This window comes from Danio aesculapii, chromosome 16, assembly GCF_903798145.1.
Source record: "Danio aesculapii chromosome 16, fDanAes4.1, whole genome shotgun sequence".
Classification (NCBI taxonomy): Eukaryota; Metazoa; Chordata; class Actinopteri; order Cypriniformes; family Danionidae; genus Danio; species Danio aesculapii.
In genome coordinates, this window is record NC_079450.1 from 43,766,156 (window position 1) to 43,781,131 (window position 14,976).

At 37.6% G+C, this 14,976-nt stretch overlaps 2 protein-coding genes across 3 annotated transcripts in view; both read left to right on the forward strand.

Moving 5' to 3' along the window:
• LOC130243057 (neurocalcin-delta A) overlaps positions 1 to 5,192 on the forward strand; it is an 85,715-nt gene extending 80,523 nt beyond the window's left edge. For both annotated transcript variants that reach the window (XM_056475094.1, XM_056475095.1), the window contains 2 exons: positions 840 to 945; positions 4,505 to 5,192. In XM_056475094.1, the coding sequence (XP_056331069.1) occupies positions 840 to 945; positions 4,505 to 4,602 (204 nt within the window). In that variant the 3' untranslated portion in view covers positions 4,603 to 5,192. The remainder of the gene's footprint in view (positions 1 to 839; positions 946 to 4,504) is intronic.
• Positions 5,193 to 8,565: 3,373 nt separating this feature from the next.
• Positions 8,566 to 14,801, forward strand: LOC130243797 (grainyhead-like protein 2 homolog). The gene is made up of 4 exons (XM_056476099.1): positions 8,566 to 8,614; positions 9,950 to 10,136; positions 10,226 to 10,284; positions 14,798 to 14,801. Exons 1-4 carry the CDS (start codon positions 8,598 to 8,600, stop codon positions 14,799 to 14,801), a joined length of 267 nt encoding a protein of 88 aa, XP_056332074.1. The 5' UTR covers positions 8,566 to 8,597.
• Positions 14,802 to 14,976: the final 175 nt, after the last annotated feature.

The window sequence follows — 14,976 nt, forward strand, 5'->3', positions numbered from 1 at the left end:
AAGACATGACAGCCTGAATCTCTCTGGTCTTGGTGACAAGCTATGTATATTTTATGAAATTATTGGTTGTTTATGTAATAAAGACAGTTAGCAGGTTTGCATCAAAATAAATTAACCTGCCACAAATAGCGGGTTCATTTAAAAATTGCAGTGGGCCAGGGAAAAACACATGCTTGGTTGAATTATTAAAGTCAGGAGCCACTACCCTATGTATTTACAGTATATTCTAATTGTCTTCTGAGATAACAATTTTCTGTTTTATATCAACACCATGTCCTTTAGAGAGGAACATACAAGCTGTTTTGACATTTAATTTTAGATAACACTGATTAAGCCACGCTCATTACTTTTAATAAACCATATTTCAACTCATTTGTAAGCTCTTCCATATTTTTACCAGGTGTAACCACATTTGTTCACCCCTCTCAATCCTCTTGTGTGAGTTCTCTTTGCAGTTTGAGGTTCAGTGTTTAAATACCAAAAGCTTACGAATTTAGTTTAAACTGGAATGGTGACTTACTGCGTGGGCTTCTGGTCCCATGTGTCACATCACTTTCATTCTCACGTGAAAGCATCCCTAACTTTAGCACTCACTGATTGGAAATTTGTTCTCTGGAGTGACAAATCACACTTTTCTGTCTGGCAATCCAATGGATGAGTCTAGTTTTGGTGGTTGCCAGGAAAACCTGACTAGATCGTGCCAAGAGTAAAGTCTGGTGGAGAAGGGGATTATGGTGTGAGGCTGTTTTTTACAATGTACACGCCATATATGTAGGTTTGCTTTTTTCTCTTGTATGTTTTTGATGAAGGGAGAATCACCAGTGTATTGTCTCGTTTAGGCTATTTACAAGATGGTGTCATCAGTGATGAAGATGCCAGAGGACGAGTCCACACCTGAAAAGAGAACAGAAAAGATCTTCCGACAAATGGACACCAATCGGGATGGTAAGACCGGTCCATTTTCTCCCATTTTCATGAATCTTCTTTGACAGTATATATTAAAAATACATGGCAGTCTTTTCTCTCTTGATGTGTAATGGATTGTCCCAAACACTGTAATAATGTGTACGCAAGGTTTGTTTCCCTCTCCGTGTTTATTAGTGTGTTGTTTAGTGAATAAATTGGATTTTTTTAAGTTTTTGGTTAATTGTAACAACTATAGTGCTAAAGTTGCATCTTATTTATTACATGACGTGTATTACACTGGAAAACATACAGGGTTCCACACAATTCATTCAAGTTGGCTTTACACAAATTGACCAAGCTGACAAATTTAAGTAGCGTAAAACAATTGTCATCAAAAAATCTCAAGAATTGTTTTCTCAACTAGTAGTTTAAACAAGCAGCAAAATCTTTTTTTGACTGTACCTAAAGCAAGGTAGCAAGGAAGCAAGGAAGAAAGCAAAACCGCTCTCACTTCAGACTGCCTCGTAAAAAAAACTACGCGGCACAGGGTAAATCTGCTCTACTCCATGGCTTTGTGGCTGTTTATCAAGACAACGACAAGGTTTGTTTGAGCCCGGGTTGACCATGGCTCGTTATTATATGTATAAATATTCCGCTGTAATCTCTCGGCTGTGCGTGTATTTTAATATGGCGGTTTTTTTGTTTTCATTCTGGCTTGTTGCGCAAGCGAATGACGTATCTCTGTAAACCAATAGCGTTCAGCTGCACGTCTAGCTCCGCCTTTTGGTACCCTTTCTCGTGTTTGGTACCCTTTTGAAAGGGTGCCGAAAAAGTGGTATGATATGGTTCGGTTCTGTACGCTTTTTGACCGTGGAAACGGCTATAAAAGCGTACCAAACCCAACCGAACCGTACCATACCACTCAGTGGAAACGGGCCTTAAGACTGTTTATCTTTGCTGGTAATGGCCCCTTTCCATTGAGTGGTACGGTACGGTTCGGTTTGGTACGCTTTTATGGCCGTTTCCACTGTCAAAAAGCGTACCGAACCAAACCGCACTGTACCACTTTTTCGGCACCCCTTCGAAAGGGTACCAAACACGAGAAAGGGTACCATAAGGCGGAGCCACACGTGCAGCTGAACGCTATTGGTTTACAAAGAATTTTTGAAATACACAGCCGAGAGATTACAGCGGAATTATAAATGCATATAATAACGAGCCATGGTCGATCTGGGCTCAAACAAACCTTGTCGTCGTCTGGATGAACAGCCACAAAGCCAGGAAGAAGAGCAGATTTACCCTGTACCCCGTAGTTTTTTACGAGCCAGTCTGAGGCGCGAGCGGTTTCGCTTTCTTGCTAGCGCTCGTCGCGCATCTAACATTATATCTGAAATAACAAACTTCTTGAGCTGATGATAATAACCTGCGCTTGATTATTGACGTGCTTTTAAAACCCGATCCTGTCAGACACTGACAAACGTGAGAGTGAAGCGTGAAGAAACAAAGGAGAAGCCGGAAAAAAGGAGCACATAATTATTCAGCAAACATGAACAAAATGCCATGTATAACTAACTTATTATCTTCACCTTTTGGACTAATATGAACTCAGAATAACGGAATTACTCTCTAACAGAGGCTACATGTGCTGCTTAAGATTACAGACATCAATGAGAGGTTTTAACTGACTGTAGGCTATATTTTGTGTTGTTTTGAACCATATATATGTTTATTTATTTAGTTATTTAATATAATTACAGACGTTACAGTAGGCTGTTTTGCACTGTCATTGATCTGCAGTTATAATCAACTCATGTTCATTGAAAAGTTAGTAATAAACATTTCTACACAAGTATTTATGTGTATGAAGCATTTGTTTTGTGAGAAGTGCTTTTCATATGATGTGTACTGTAAGTGACCCGTACAGCTTTATTATAGACATTTCCTCGAGCTAGAATGACGTCGACTGAACCTTTCTGTCATACACCACGCCCACCAAAAGGGTACCCTTGTTAGTGGAAACGCAAGCCTGATAAAGGTGACCCATACCAAACCGAACCGTACCGTACCAGTCAGTGGAAACGAGCCATAAGAGTGTGCTGGCAGTTGAGGACTGAGAATTACACAGATTGATCATGTGGAATGGAAAGCGTTCACTGATTCTATAGTCTATAAATTAATTTTCTACTTTTTCTTGACCAGTTTCAAGGGACACACACATATTTTAGTATTTGCGTAGAAGAAATGTATTAGTTACTTTAAAGATTACAGTAAAACCACAAACACTATGCACCAGTTAAAATCAAAAGAAGCCATGCAGGCTAATGGTGGACGAAAAGTGATTTAAGAGGGCCTGTACATTAACCATTTCATGAAATCTCACTGGTGTAGTACTATACAAATGCCCTTGATTCTTAGCATTGTTCAATGTTCGTTATTTATTTATTTTTTTTAAGGACTGTACTGTCACCTGCTGACAGATACTGTAATTAACACTTTTGGGATACGATGAGTTTCTGTGTGCATGTGATGGTCAGATATAAATACACCTGTATTATTATAGGTAATATTAAAATTATTTTAATTTTTTATTTTCTTCAGTGCAACACTGAACATTATTTGCAAAATTATTACAGTATTATTATATACAGCCTATGCAAACAGTCCTGACCCTGTTCATGACAATGTCCTGGGCCCAGTTTTTCAAAATAATTTAATCTGGATTTTTGCTGATCTATCTTACTTTTATGACAGTTTTTTTAAAGGAACATTGGGTTGGATCACTGTGATCCAAATACCAATTTTCAGGATAACCAAATCCTGTTACCAGAACCTTAAATAGAACCAACAGTGCAGCCTACTGGCTTGGCAAAGAACAACCGGTAGGCAAAATACCAGTGGCCACAAACAGCCATTGTTTGTTTTAATGGTAAGAAACAGAAACACTGTAATCAACATTACATTTTTTTGTTTGTTCTTATACAAAATTGCTTTGATATTGTTTTGTTGTTGTTGTTTACCATATCTCATTAGATGTGACATGTTTCATATAATATGAAGGAATTTATATATCATCAGTAACCATTATGTTTGTTATCATTTACTTAAAAAATAAAACCTTTTTTATTTGATTTGGTTTATTTGGTTAAAAAAAATCACAACTGAACCTACCCTACTGATGGAATCAAGATAATTAAGTTTTGTCTGTTGTTTTTGTCTGTTTGTTTGTCTGTCCAAACAGCTTGAAAAGTTGATTTTTTTTAAGTAAAATTATATGATATGACATGTGACTTGTGTTATATAAATCACTAAGAACCACAATTTCAGGCAAAAACCTGTCATCTTTAAGAAACCCTAAACAAAACAAGTTACCTTGTTTGGCACAATGGAAAAAGACATTAGGAAATAATTTTTTAATTATATTTATTTATTTTGCATATTTAAATGAAAAATAAAATGCTAAATATCTTCTGTTGTCTCCAATACACCTTTTTGCACACTAATTCATGTTCTACCACAGTGAACTAAAAAGGTAGAAAACTAGCCACATGTTTTATTGTAAATAACACCATTTTTAAGAGTCCTCTTCTGTTTATTTTAGGAAAACTGTCTCTGGAGGAGTTCATCAAAGGCGCAAAGAGTGACCCATCCATTGTTCGTCTGCTACAGTGTGATCCCAGCAGTGCAGGACAGTTCTGAGATCAGCGTCTCGTTCTTCAACCTTTTATTTATTTATTGGTTTTAAATTGTTTTTGAGAGTCACTCCTTCTGCTTGGAGGGAAATGATGCAGGGTCTGTTTTTTTTTTGTTTCTTTTTTTTTTTTTCAGAGTATGGCATCTGGGTCTCATCAAACTGAGTTTGGCCAGAAATAGTAACACACATACGCACACACAGAGTTTTTGGCCATGTTGTCTCAGTAGGGAGCCATACCAGGTCTGAAAGAGGCATGTGATGGAGTGAACTAGAGCTGAAATCTGAGCTGAATTCATTTCCTGATAAGACAAGAGGTTTCAGATCTTGTTAGGAACATTATCTGGGTACTAGTTGTGACAGTTTAAGCTTGACCAAGACATGAATATAAAATTGGAAATCTTTCATGCACAGTAGTGGAATCGCTCTAGCTTGTGTCTACAAACACCTCAGCATTGGTTATGTATTTGAGGTCGTTTTTCAATTTCAGATTGTGTATCTCAAATCAAAAGTTATGACAACTTCATAATTGGCAGATCACAGTACAGTTCTCCTAGGTGACCAATACATCAGGCATGCAGGGTTCCAGTTGTAACATGGGATTTGATTCATTCAGTTTTAGTCTACATGAATGTTTTCTAATATTTGTATTCTGGTATTGGTAAGCTTGTATATAAATCGAAAAACATCAGACACGCATGCGAAACTCTACTCATCTTAGGATGCAGCGATTGGTTTTATTGATGTTTTGAACAAAGCATGCGACAGCGAGTTTATCTTCATTGGTAGACAGGAGAGTATTTGTGTAATTTGTATGCATGTGTTGCGTGTATGTATTTGGTTAATATCAGTTACAGCCTGGTTCGCTCACCCTGGTTCTAGATATTGTGACGCATTGTTCGCATTTTACCGAAGGTTGTGTTGTTAGAAAAACAACTAAAGCTTTATTGATTTAAAGGTTTGTACGATCACTTTTATCTGCTATACAGCCGGTCTTTAACTCCTGATTGTACACGTGTGCATCATCACGTTACTGAATTGCCTTATACTGTACACACTGAAGTGTTTCTGGGGATGAGTGAGATTTATATGCCTTTTTCAAATCAAGCTGAAGCTCTTCTCATTCACTCGTTGGGCAGATTTTGTGGATAGCATCTTGCTTCTAATATTAACCTGGCATACTAAATTGTACTTTTGGTTATAAACTCATTTCAAAATAACATTAGTGTGAAATAGGATGAGTTTTTCCACTCATGCGGTATCCATTTCACTTGCAGTATGTACTGATTAAACAACTGGTGGAGAGCATTAATTCAGAACTCCTAACAGTTCCTATAGCACCCTCTGCCCTGCTTTTAGTGATCGTGCTGGAACCACGGAAAGCCATGCTTCTGCTTCTCATGTTCTTGAATTTCCCTGTGAACGTTAAATGCCTCACCACAGTGCATTCAATTCTGCCTATACTGTTAATGAAATTATTTGAATACTTTTTTTTTTTGACTCATTGAACAACTGCTGTTTTTTTGTAAAAATGTTGAGTAAAAAAAAAAGTTAAAGCAGCAGATCAAACTGCTTTGTTATTTCATGTTTTATGTGAATTTTATGTAGTTTTTCATTTTGTTTCATTTAAAACATGTGATGTAACATTTCTGTATCACAATTATATCATGTGGGCAGGTGCCAAAAATATAAAGCAGTATTGTATAAATTTATACTGTAAAAAATATTCTTTGTCAAACTACTTGTTTTGTAATTGTTGCATTTTGTAGATTTTGTATGGTAATCTGTATTTTGTGACTAGATTTGAGACATAAAAATTGTTTTGGTTTATAATATTGAGCAGAGATTAAATCTGGAGAGAACAAAACATGTTGTGTTTATTTGCATTTGTGTGTGTGTGTGTGTGCGTGCGTGCGTGCGTGCGTGGCTGAAATGTAGCAATACCTACTTTGGCCACAAGAAGTCAGCTTGATTCTTGTGAAATGCTAAAGGAAATAGCTCCGGCTTATTTTGTAAGAAAGGATTACAGTTCTGGAGGGGTTCACAAACCTGTAAGTAGATACTAAAAGTGTGCATGTAACCATGTATTGTAAATAGTTATTCTTTCTTTTTCAGTTACTGAGCATTAATATTTATTTGCTCAGTTATTTTAATTCTCTTCTAATTCTCTTCTAATTTGTTCAATATTTTCAACCTTGCATGTTGTGTAGGAATAGTTCATCCAAAAATGTAAATGTACTCCCTATTTACTCTTCCTCAAGTAGTTATAAACTTTTATAAGCTTGTTGAGCACTAAAGAAGTTATTTAAAGAAAGCAGAAAACATGCAACCATTGACACCCATAAAAATAAAACTACAGAACACAATAGTAACAGGTTTTCAGCTTCAGGTAAACTTACACATCTCTGACTCCATCAGACATTGGGCAGAATCTGACTTTGCAGCGCTGTAAGATTAAATATCACTGAAACAAATCTGAATTTGCCTTTCTTATAGCACAAAATGTATGCACAGATGTATTTGACAATTCCTTGTTCTCATGCTCAAACAAGAGATGACATGAGTCAGCAGGATTACTCCGATATTGTTCACTGACATTTTCCCATCAGTTCAGAATTAATAATTTGCAAACAGAAGTCTTTTCTAAGGTCATGCATGGGAATTGGTTTGTTTATTATTATTATTAATATAATCTGAATTAACAATAAGCACAATAAGATACAGCATGTGATTGATCAGAGGTCAGCTCTGGCCAGAGTTTTGAGCCTTTTAGACTGGTTTGACTGGTTAATTTTGTCAATTCAATGTTTGTGTGATGTATAAAATACTGTCACGTTTAGCTAACAATGCAAAATCGTTACCTGTCGGACGAGTAGAAGCTGAAGCCCTTCTCCAAGTAAAAACAGGTTCTTTTTCTTTCGAGTATACACTCGGCGTGACACGCCTCTTGTGAAATGTCCCCATGAAGTGTGATAAGGACGCAGATCAAGTACAAGTATCATATTTATTTGAGAGAATTAGACAATTTAAAAATATAAAACCAGACTGAAATATATTTTTCTTTTTGAAATGAATTCATATGCCTTTCTGTTCCCATGGGTGATGCTGATCGTTTGGTAGATTGTTGATACCTGAAATCTTCATCTAGAAACACTGATGTGTGTTTTAATTCATTCACTCATTCATTTGTTACTTGCTGCTTATTAAAAGTGCAGTAGTACAGGAGCTGATCCACAGATTCATTCAATCAAAGAAGAAGAAAAAAAAAAAAACGTTTGAAGTCTTTAAAATAGGGCCACACCTGTTAAGTTTAACAGACATTTTCATCTGTAGCCTTAACAAATAAATGGCAGTCTGCTGGTCAACAATACATGTATTTGGATAAGCTCTGACAGAAGGCTAAACGTGAAACAAAATACATTTCATTACACCATTATAAAATAGTGAATTTTTAATGTCAGACTTCTGAGCTTTTCCAACCTTTTGATTATTAGCCTGTTATATACAACAAAAATGTTTATATTAATGACTTTATTGTTATTAAGAGGTCTGATCACTAATTGTCGTAAAACTCATCTCATGCGCAATTGACTAAGAAAAAACTCCCACGAACAAATTTATATTCTTTGTTTAGACGCATGTTTTAACTGTGTAAGCCACGCCTTCTTACTGTAAGCTAATCGCCATCGCCGAATCAAAGTAGCTGCTTCGGGATTGGCTGGTTCGTCCCTCCTCCACGTAACGAGAGGCGCACCTTTACTTGCTTATAGTAACAGTCACCTTGAGTCCTCCCTGAATTAAAACGCTTTTCCGCTTGATCCTGAATGTTTGGCTCCTGTCCTTTGTGCGGTACTGACGGAGGATGCTGTAATGAGAGTCGGATGCGAGAAGTTGTTTGACCTGTAGTCCGAGTTTTTTTATCCAGCCGTTCCCTGCAACTCACCTGCGTATCTTCACCGACCTGAAAAGTCCAGTTTCACTGTGGGAGCCCAGCAAACTGCACATGGCTCAGGAGGAGAAGTAGTCCCTGATGTAAACCTAGCATAATTTATTAGAAAAGACTCAACAAACGGAGTCAAGCGCAACAAGATGTTACAATGATTTTTTATGACGTGTTATATTTACATGTGACGTCATTTCAGATGATAGGTTTTTTTTAAATAATTGTGTCATTATTTCCAGTGTACATACATCGCAACAACAATCAACAAGTGTGATATATTAATGTTTAACTTTAATTGTCCTATTCTGTTATGAGTTTGTCTATTGTAGTACAGCTATAACGGTGGGCCAGGCAGGTGCCTTATATTAGCTAACATCCTTGTACACCCCGCCCATGGAACCCTTCCTTACTGTAGTATCAATATCCAGCAGGATACAGTCTTTTGTCCCATGGAAAAAAAGCATTTGTGTGGAAAACGTAAAAGGATAGTGCTGGGAATTGCTATGTTCCAACCCTTTGTAAACTTTATGAACCCTCAGGTATAGAGAGGTCAGGGGTGTTATTGCTTTTGAGCCTGCCATAAGCAGTGTTGTTGTTTAACTCCTTTCCTTAATCATTATACATTAGGCTACATGTTATTTTTGTATATATGCTTCAGATTATTTGATGTATCCCAAATTCCAACTTAAAGTTTTTGTTTGAATCTAAAAAAATCTGAGAAATAGATAACTTTTGGCAGAAGCCTGTGTTATTTCTTTAAGTTAGAATTTGCCAGGGGTATATGAATCATTTCAGGCTTGACTGTACATATTAAATAATAAATGTGTACAGGTGAAATCAGAATTATTAGCCCCCCGTTTATCTTTTCACCAAATTTTGTTTAACGGAGAGAAAATTTTTTTCAACACATTTCTAAACAATAGTTTTAATAACTCATTTCTAAAAACTGATTTATTTTATCTTTTGATAGTAAATAATATTTGACTAGATATTTTTCGGGCATATTTACTGCTTAAAGTGGCATTTAAAGGAACTAGGTTAATTAGGTTGACTAGGCAGGTTAGGGTAATTAGGTAAGTTATTGTATAACGATGGTTTGTTCTGTAGACTATAGAAAAAAATTGCTTTAATTTTGCTAATATTTTTGTCCCTAAAATGGTTTTACAAAAATTAAAAACTGCTTTTATTCTAGCCGAAATAAGACTTTCTCCAAAAGAAAAAATATTATCAGACATACTGTGAAAATTTCCTTGCTCTGTTAAACATAATTTGGGAAATATTTAAACAAGAAAAAATATTCAAAGGGGGGCTAATATTCTGACTTCAACTGTATATACAATTATTATTTATTTCTAATAGATAAATACATGCATACTTTTGTCCATTTATATCAGCATGTCTGTATGTTATAGTAAGCGTCTGGTGGTGGTGGTTCCTAATGAAATGACTGTTCCATCACGCCGTGCCTTCACAAGTGAAGATGAGGCATGGAAATCTTACTTGGAGAATCCACTGACTGCTGCCACCAAGGCCATGATGAGCATTAATGGAGATGAGGACAGTGTGGCTGCCCTGGGAATCCTTTATGATTACTATAAGGTGAGAGCAGTTTAAGAATTGTGGCTGCTCATGGCTTGCATATTTGAAGATGCAATGTCAGAAAGTAACCATACTATTTTTTAAATTAGGTTCCTAAAGAGAAGAGGCTCCTGCCAGTGCACAAACTTCCAGAAGATCATGAAAAAAGGTTAGTTATTGTTATGCAAGCAAGTCAAAGGTTCAGAAGGTTCAGTTGCAAACTTCAGAGCATCTTTTTGATCCATGTTACATCTTTAAATAAACACAGTATAAAACAGTTTATTGAAATTAACCTATTGCTTACCTGAAAATTTTACCTGAAGATTGTTTAAATGAAAATTCTGTCATTTGCCCACCCTGTGTTAATCCAAACCCTTTACAGATATATAATAGTTAAAGCTGTTGCAAGAAAATCATATGGGAAATTGAGATTTTCAAAATGCATTGCTATTCATTCATTCATTTTCTTTTCAGTTTAGTCCCTTTATTAATCAGGGGTCGCCACAGTGGAATGAACCGCCAACTTATTCAGCATAGTTTTTACACAGCAGATGCCCTTCCAGCGCAACCAACACTGAGAAACACCCATACACACTCATTCACACACATACACTATGGATTTAGCTTATTCAATTCATCTATAGTGCATGTCTTTGGACTGTGGTGGAAACCGAAGCACCCGGAGGAAACCCACGCAAAAACGGGGAGAACATGCAAACTACACACAGAAATGCCCAGGCCTCTAAGAAGGTTCCGCAGCTATAGAGACTGTATGACCTATTACATTGGCACATTTCATTTTTGTTTTGCCATTTTTATCAATTGCTATTTGTGTGTATCTAGAATGATTTGTTCTCTTTGTATTTGGCAATGTTTTTGCTGGTTTTTGCATGTTTTAAATCTATATTTCTTCCCATTTTTCTCGCATTAATCCCAAAATGTGTAGTTGGCTATTGCACTTTTCTTTATAAAGAACTAAATATTTATAAAGAAAAGTACTTTAAGATTTGGAACCTAAAGTCACTTATTTACCTTACTGTGACTGAACCGCATCAAAGAAAGACTAAAGTTCATGCATGACTATCTGATAGATACAATCATAAATGCAATATGTATAAATGAACTGCAATTCCTTTCTCTGTATTTTAGTTTTCCAATACCAATATCTAAAATTTTTTTACTTAAAATGTTAAAAAAGTCTTGTTTTCTGAGAAGTAGTTTATACTGCTAAAAACTTTGGCACAACTCTTCAAATAGTTGAATGGTGTGAAAGTGTATAGAATCGTGCACATTGGCATGCAGACCTACCTCTACAAACAATAGTGAAAGAATGGGTCACACTCATAAGGGTTCATACGGTCATGGAAAACCTGGAAAAGTCATGGAATTTTGACATGGCATTTTCCAGGCCAATTCTGTTCATAATTTTTATGGTCAGAATTTCAAGGCGCAGCCTTGGGCTGGAGAGGGTCCGGTTTGGGGACCACAAGATTTCATCTCTGTTATTCGCAGATGATGTTGTTCTGTTGGCTTTATCGAACATGGACCTTCAGCATGCACTGGGGCAGTTTGCTGCCGAGTGCTGTGACGAGGCTGGGATAAGAATCAGCACCACCAAGTCTGAGGCCATGGTGCTCCACCGGAACAAGGTGGTTTGCCATCTCCAGGTTGGAGGAAAGTCCTTACCCCAGGTGGAGGAGTTTAAGTATCTGGGGGTTTTGTTCACGAGTGGGGAAGGATGGAACATGAGATTGACAGGTGGATTGGTGCAGCGGCAGCAGTAATGCGGTCGATGTACCGGTCAGTTGTGGTGAAGGAGCTGAGTCAAAAGGCCAAGCTCTCAATATACCGGTCAATCTACGTTCCTACTCTCACCTATGATCATGAGCTTTGGGTCATGACCGAAAGGACAAGATCTCGGATACAAGCGCCGAAATGAGTTTCCTTCGAAGGGTAGCAGGGCGCACTCTTATGGATAGGGTGAGGAACTCTGACACCCGGGAGGAGCTCAGAGTAGAGCCGCTGCTCCTCCACATCGAGAGAAGTCAGCTGAGGTGGCTCGGGCATCTGTTTCGGATGCCTCCTGGACGTAGGGCTGGGTATCGTTCCAAAATTTTCGATACCGATACCCTGAATTCGATACCGGTTCCGAACGATATTTTTTTCGATACTTTTATTTTAATAAATATATTTTAACAAGATTATTTTTTCAGGATGTTTGTGACACTTTTCACTGCAGGCTTATCTCTAATAACACCAATAAGACCAATAAACAAAGGAACAAAAGCACAAAAAGAACAAAGTGTAGTTAACACAATATATCAGTTTTAATAAAGTTCAAGCAGTTTTAAGTCAATCAAATTTAAGTATTTGTGAGGCTTACTGCTGCTTAAAGGTTTAGTTCACCCAAAAATTTAAATTCTGTCATTAATTATCTACAAATGAAGATATTTTGGATTTAATCCATGAGCTTTTGATCCTCCCATGGATAAATCGTTGAATAAAGTTATTTTTATTTACTTTGCGCACAGAAGTATTCTCGCAGCTTCATATAATTATGATTGAACCACTTAAATCGCATGGACTTATTTTGACTGTTTTTGATTCTTTTCTAGGCATTGAAAAAATGCATATCCAGTAAATCTAATATCTTTCTCCACTATAACATTAATGTGAAGAAAACATGAAGCTAAACTGTTATGCAGCCAAGGATAAGGACATTTATATTAGATAAGTTAAATGTGAGCTAACTTCATTTACTGTTTACCTTAAGCATTTTAGTATCAACTTAGCCAGGTATTTAAAGCCATCGAAACAGTACATAACGTTACATAGCGTACGTTAGGTCCAAAAAAGGATTAATAATTTACCCTGCACAAACTTAAGCCCCGTTTACACTGTCAGGTCTTGACGACTCAATTCCGTATACATATGATACTGCCTATATCATATTTTTTTGCCTGTCCGTTTACACATTCTTTTAATTGTGACCCATATCCATTATGTCTTTACACTTGCCGTACGATTTACGATGCATGCATAAACGTGGATTCTAGGCATCTGTGCCACACTAGCCACGATGGAAGAAACTGTCTTGTGTATAGCTCTGCGAAATATGCGAAGCGTAGTATAAGCAGTGAATGGTTCAGTCCAGATTTACCCCCACGCAGTTTACGTAATGGTATGGCCCTAATGTGTGCGTGTAGTTGAAGATGTAGCCTTTGCCTGTGTGCGCACTGGTGTTGTTGGAGAGAATAAAGTTGTTCTATGTGTAGCCCGCAATGAGTGTATTATTAGCGACAAAAAGCAAAAGTTACAACACGAAGCTCGCCCAACTTTAAAAGGATTTTGAGGCGGAGGAGGTGGGAAAGGGCCATCATTGCAGCTTGCGCTTATGGTTTATATGCTGTATGATGTACTCCATCATTCAGGAGGAATGTGTGGGTACGAGAGAGATCTCAGGTCTGGTGGGAGCAAATTGTGACGCCTGACCACTTTCCTCCATGTTTCCTCTGTTGTTGTTGTTTACCGCGTCGGAATCTCCACACACGCTCTTCCTTCTACATCATTAAACCGCGTAGAAGCACCACATTGTCACAAGTTTAATGATGATCAGAACAGAATGCCTCAATAAATCCGATCTGCCTGTTTACATGACAGGCGCATTGTCACATATCTGATTTATATCTGATTTATTTCCACATATGAAGAAGACCTGAAAACCGATCGCTGAATATCCGAATGCATGCATTTTTTTTGTCTACACGGTCATAGAACAGATCCCCAGTGTAATGGGCCCTTAAACTTAACTTTAACAGTACACAAGCAAGAAGTGCTAAAAGTTAACAGAATTTGTATGTCTGTTTGACAATTTGACAAGCTCTGTGTGAGTGGGCGTAATCGCCGTAAACTATTGATTTTCAAGACAGCCTCGCCACAGCCAATCACCAGCATTTGATCCGGGCACGTTAAGGATGCAGGTTTTCTCCAAGTGGTGCTCACTGACGTTGACAAGATTATACCCTTGGGTATTGAAATTTGGTACCGAACGAAAAAGATTTTTTCAATACTCGATAGTATCAGACGATTCGGTCGGTGCTTAAAAAGTATCGAACTCGATACCCAGCCCTATGTGGACGCCTTCCTAGGGAGGTGTTCCAGGTATGTCCTACTGGGAGGAGGCCTCGGGGAAGACCCAGGACACGCTGGAGGGACTATGTCTCTCTGCTGGCCTGGGAACGCCTCGGAATCCCCCCGGAGGAGCTGGAGGAAGTGTCTGGGGAGAGGGAAGTCTGGGGTTCTCTCCTAAGACTGCTGCCCCCGTGACCCGTCCCCGGAAAAGCAGCAGAAAATGAATGAATGAATGAATGAATGAATGCATGAATTTTCCAGGCCTGGAAAAGTTTTGGAAAAAGAGAAAAACCCACAAGGTTTTTGGAAATGTCATGGAAATTACATTTACATTTAGTCATTTAGCAGATATTTTTGTCCAAAGTGACTTAAGCTGCGCTCACACTAGAGTTTGTGCTTGCAAAGTTCTGTCGTACGGCGCTGTGAAAAGGGGCGGGGTTAAACAATATGATTAGACAATAATAAAAGTGAGCGATTGCTCCACATTTTAAATTTCTTATTTTAAATTATCTTCTATTGGTCTCACTCAATCACCTAATGTGATTTTGCAGGTAAGAATTCACTAGGCTTGAACTTTCGAATGCAGTGAAATGCGAAACGCGAGCTTGCGTTTCTGGTCTGCCTTATTCGCATGTCTATGAATGGAAGTCAATGGAGCGAAAAGTGCAGTGTGATCGCGGCTTTATAATAGAAGTAGTTTTACCTACTGTTACTAGTTTAACAAACTAAC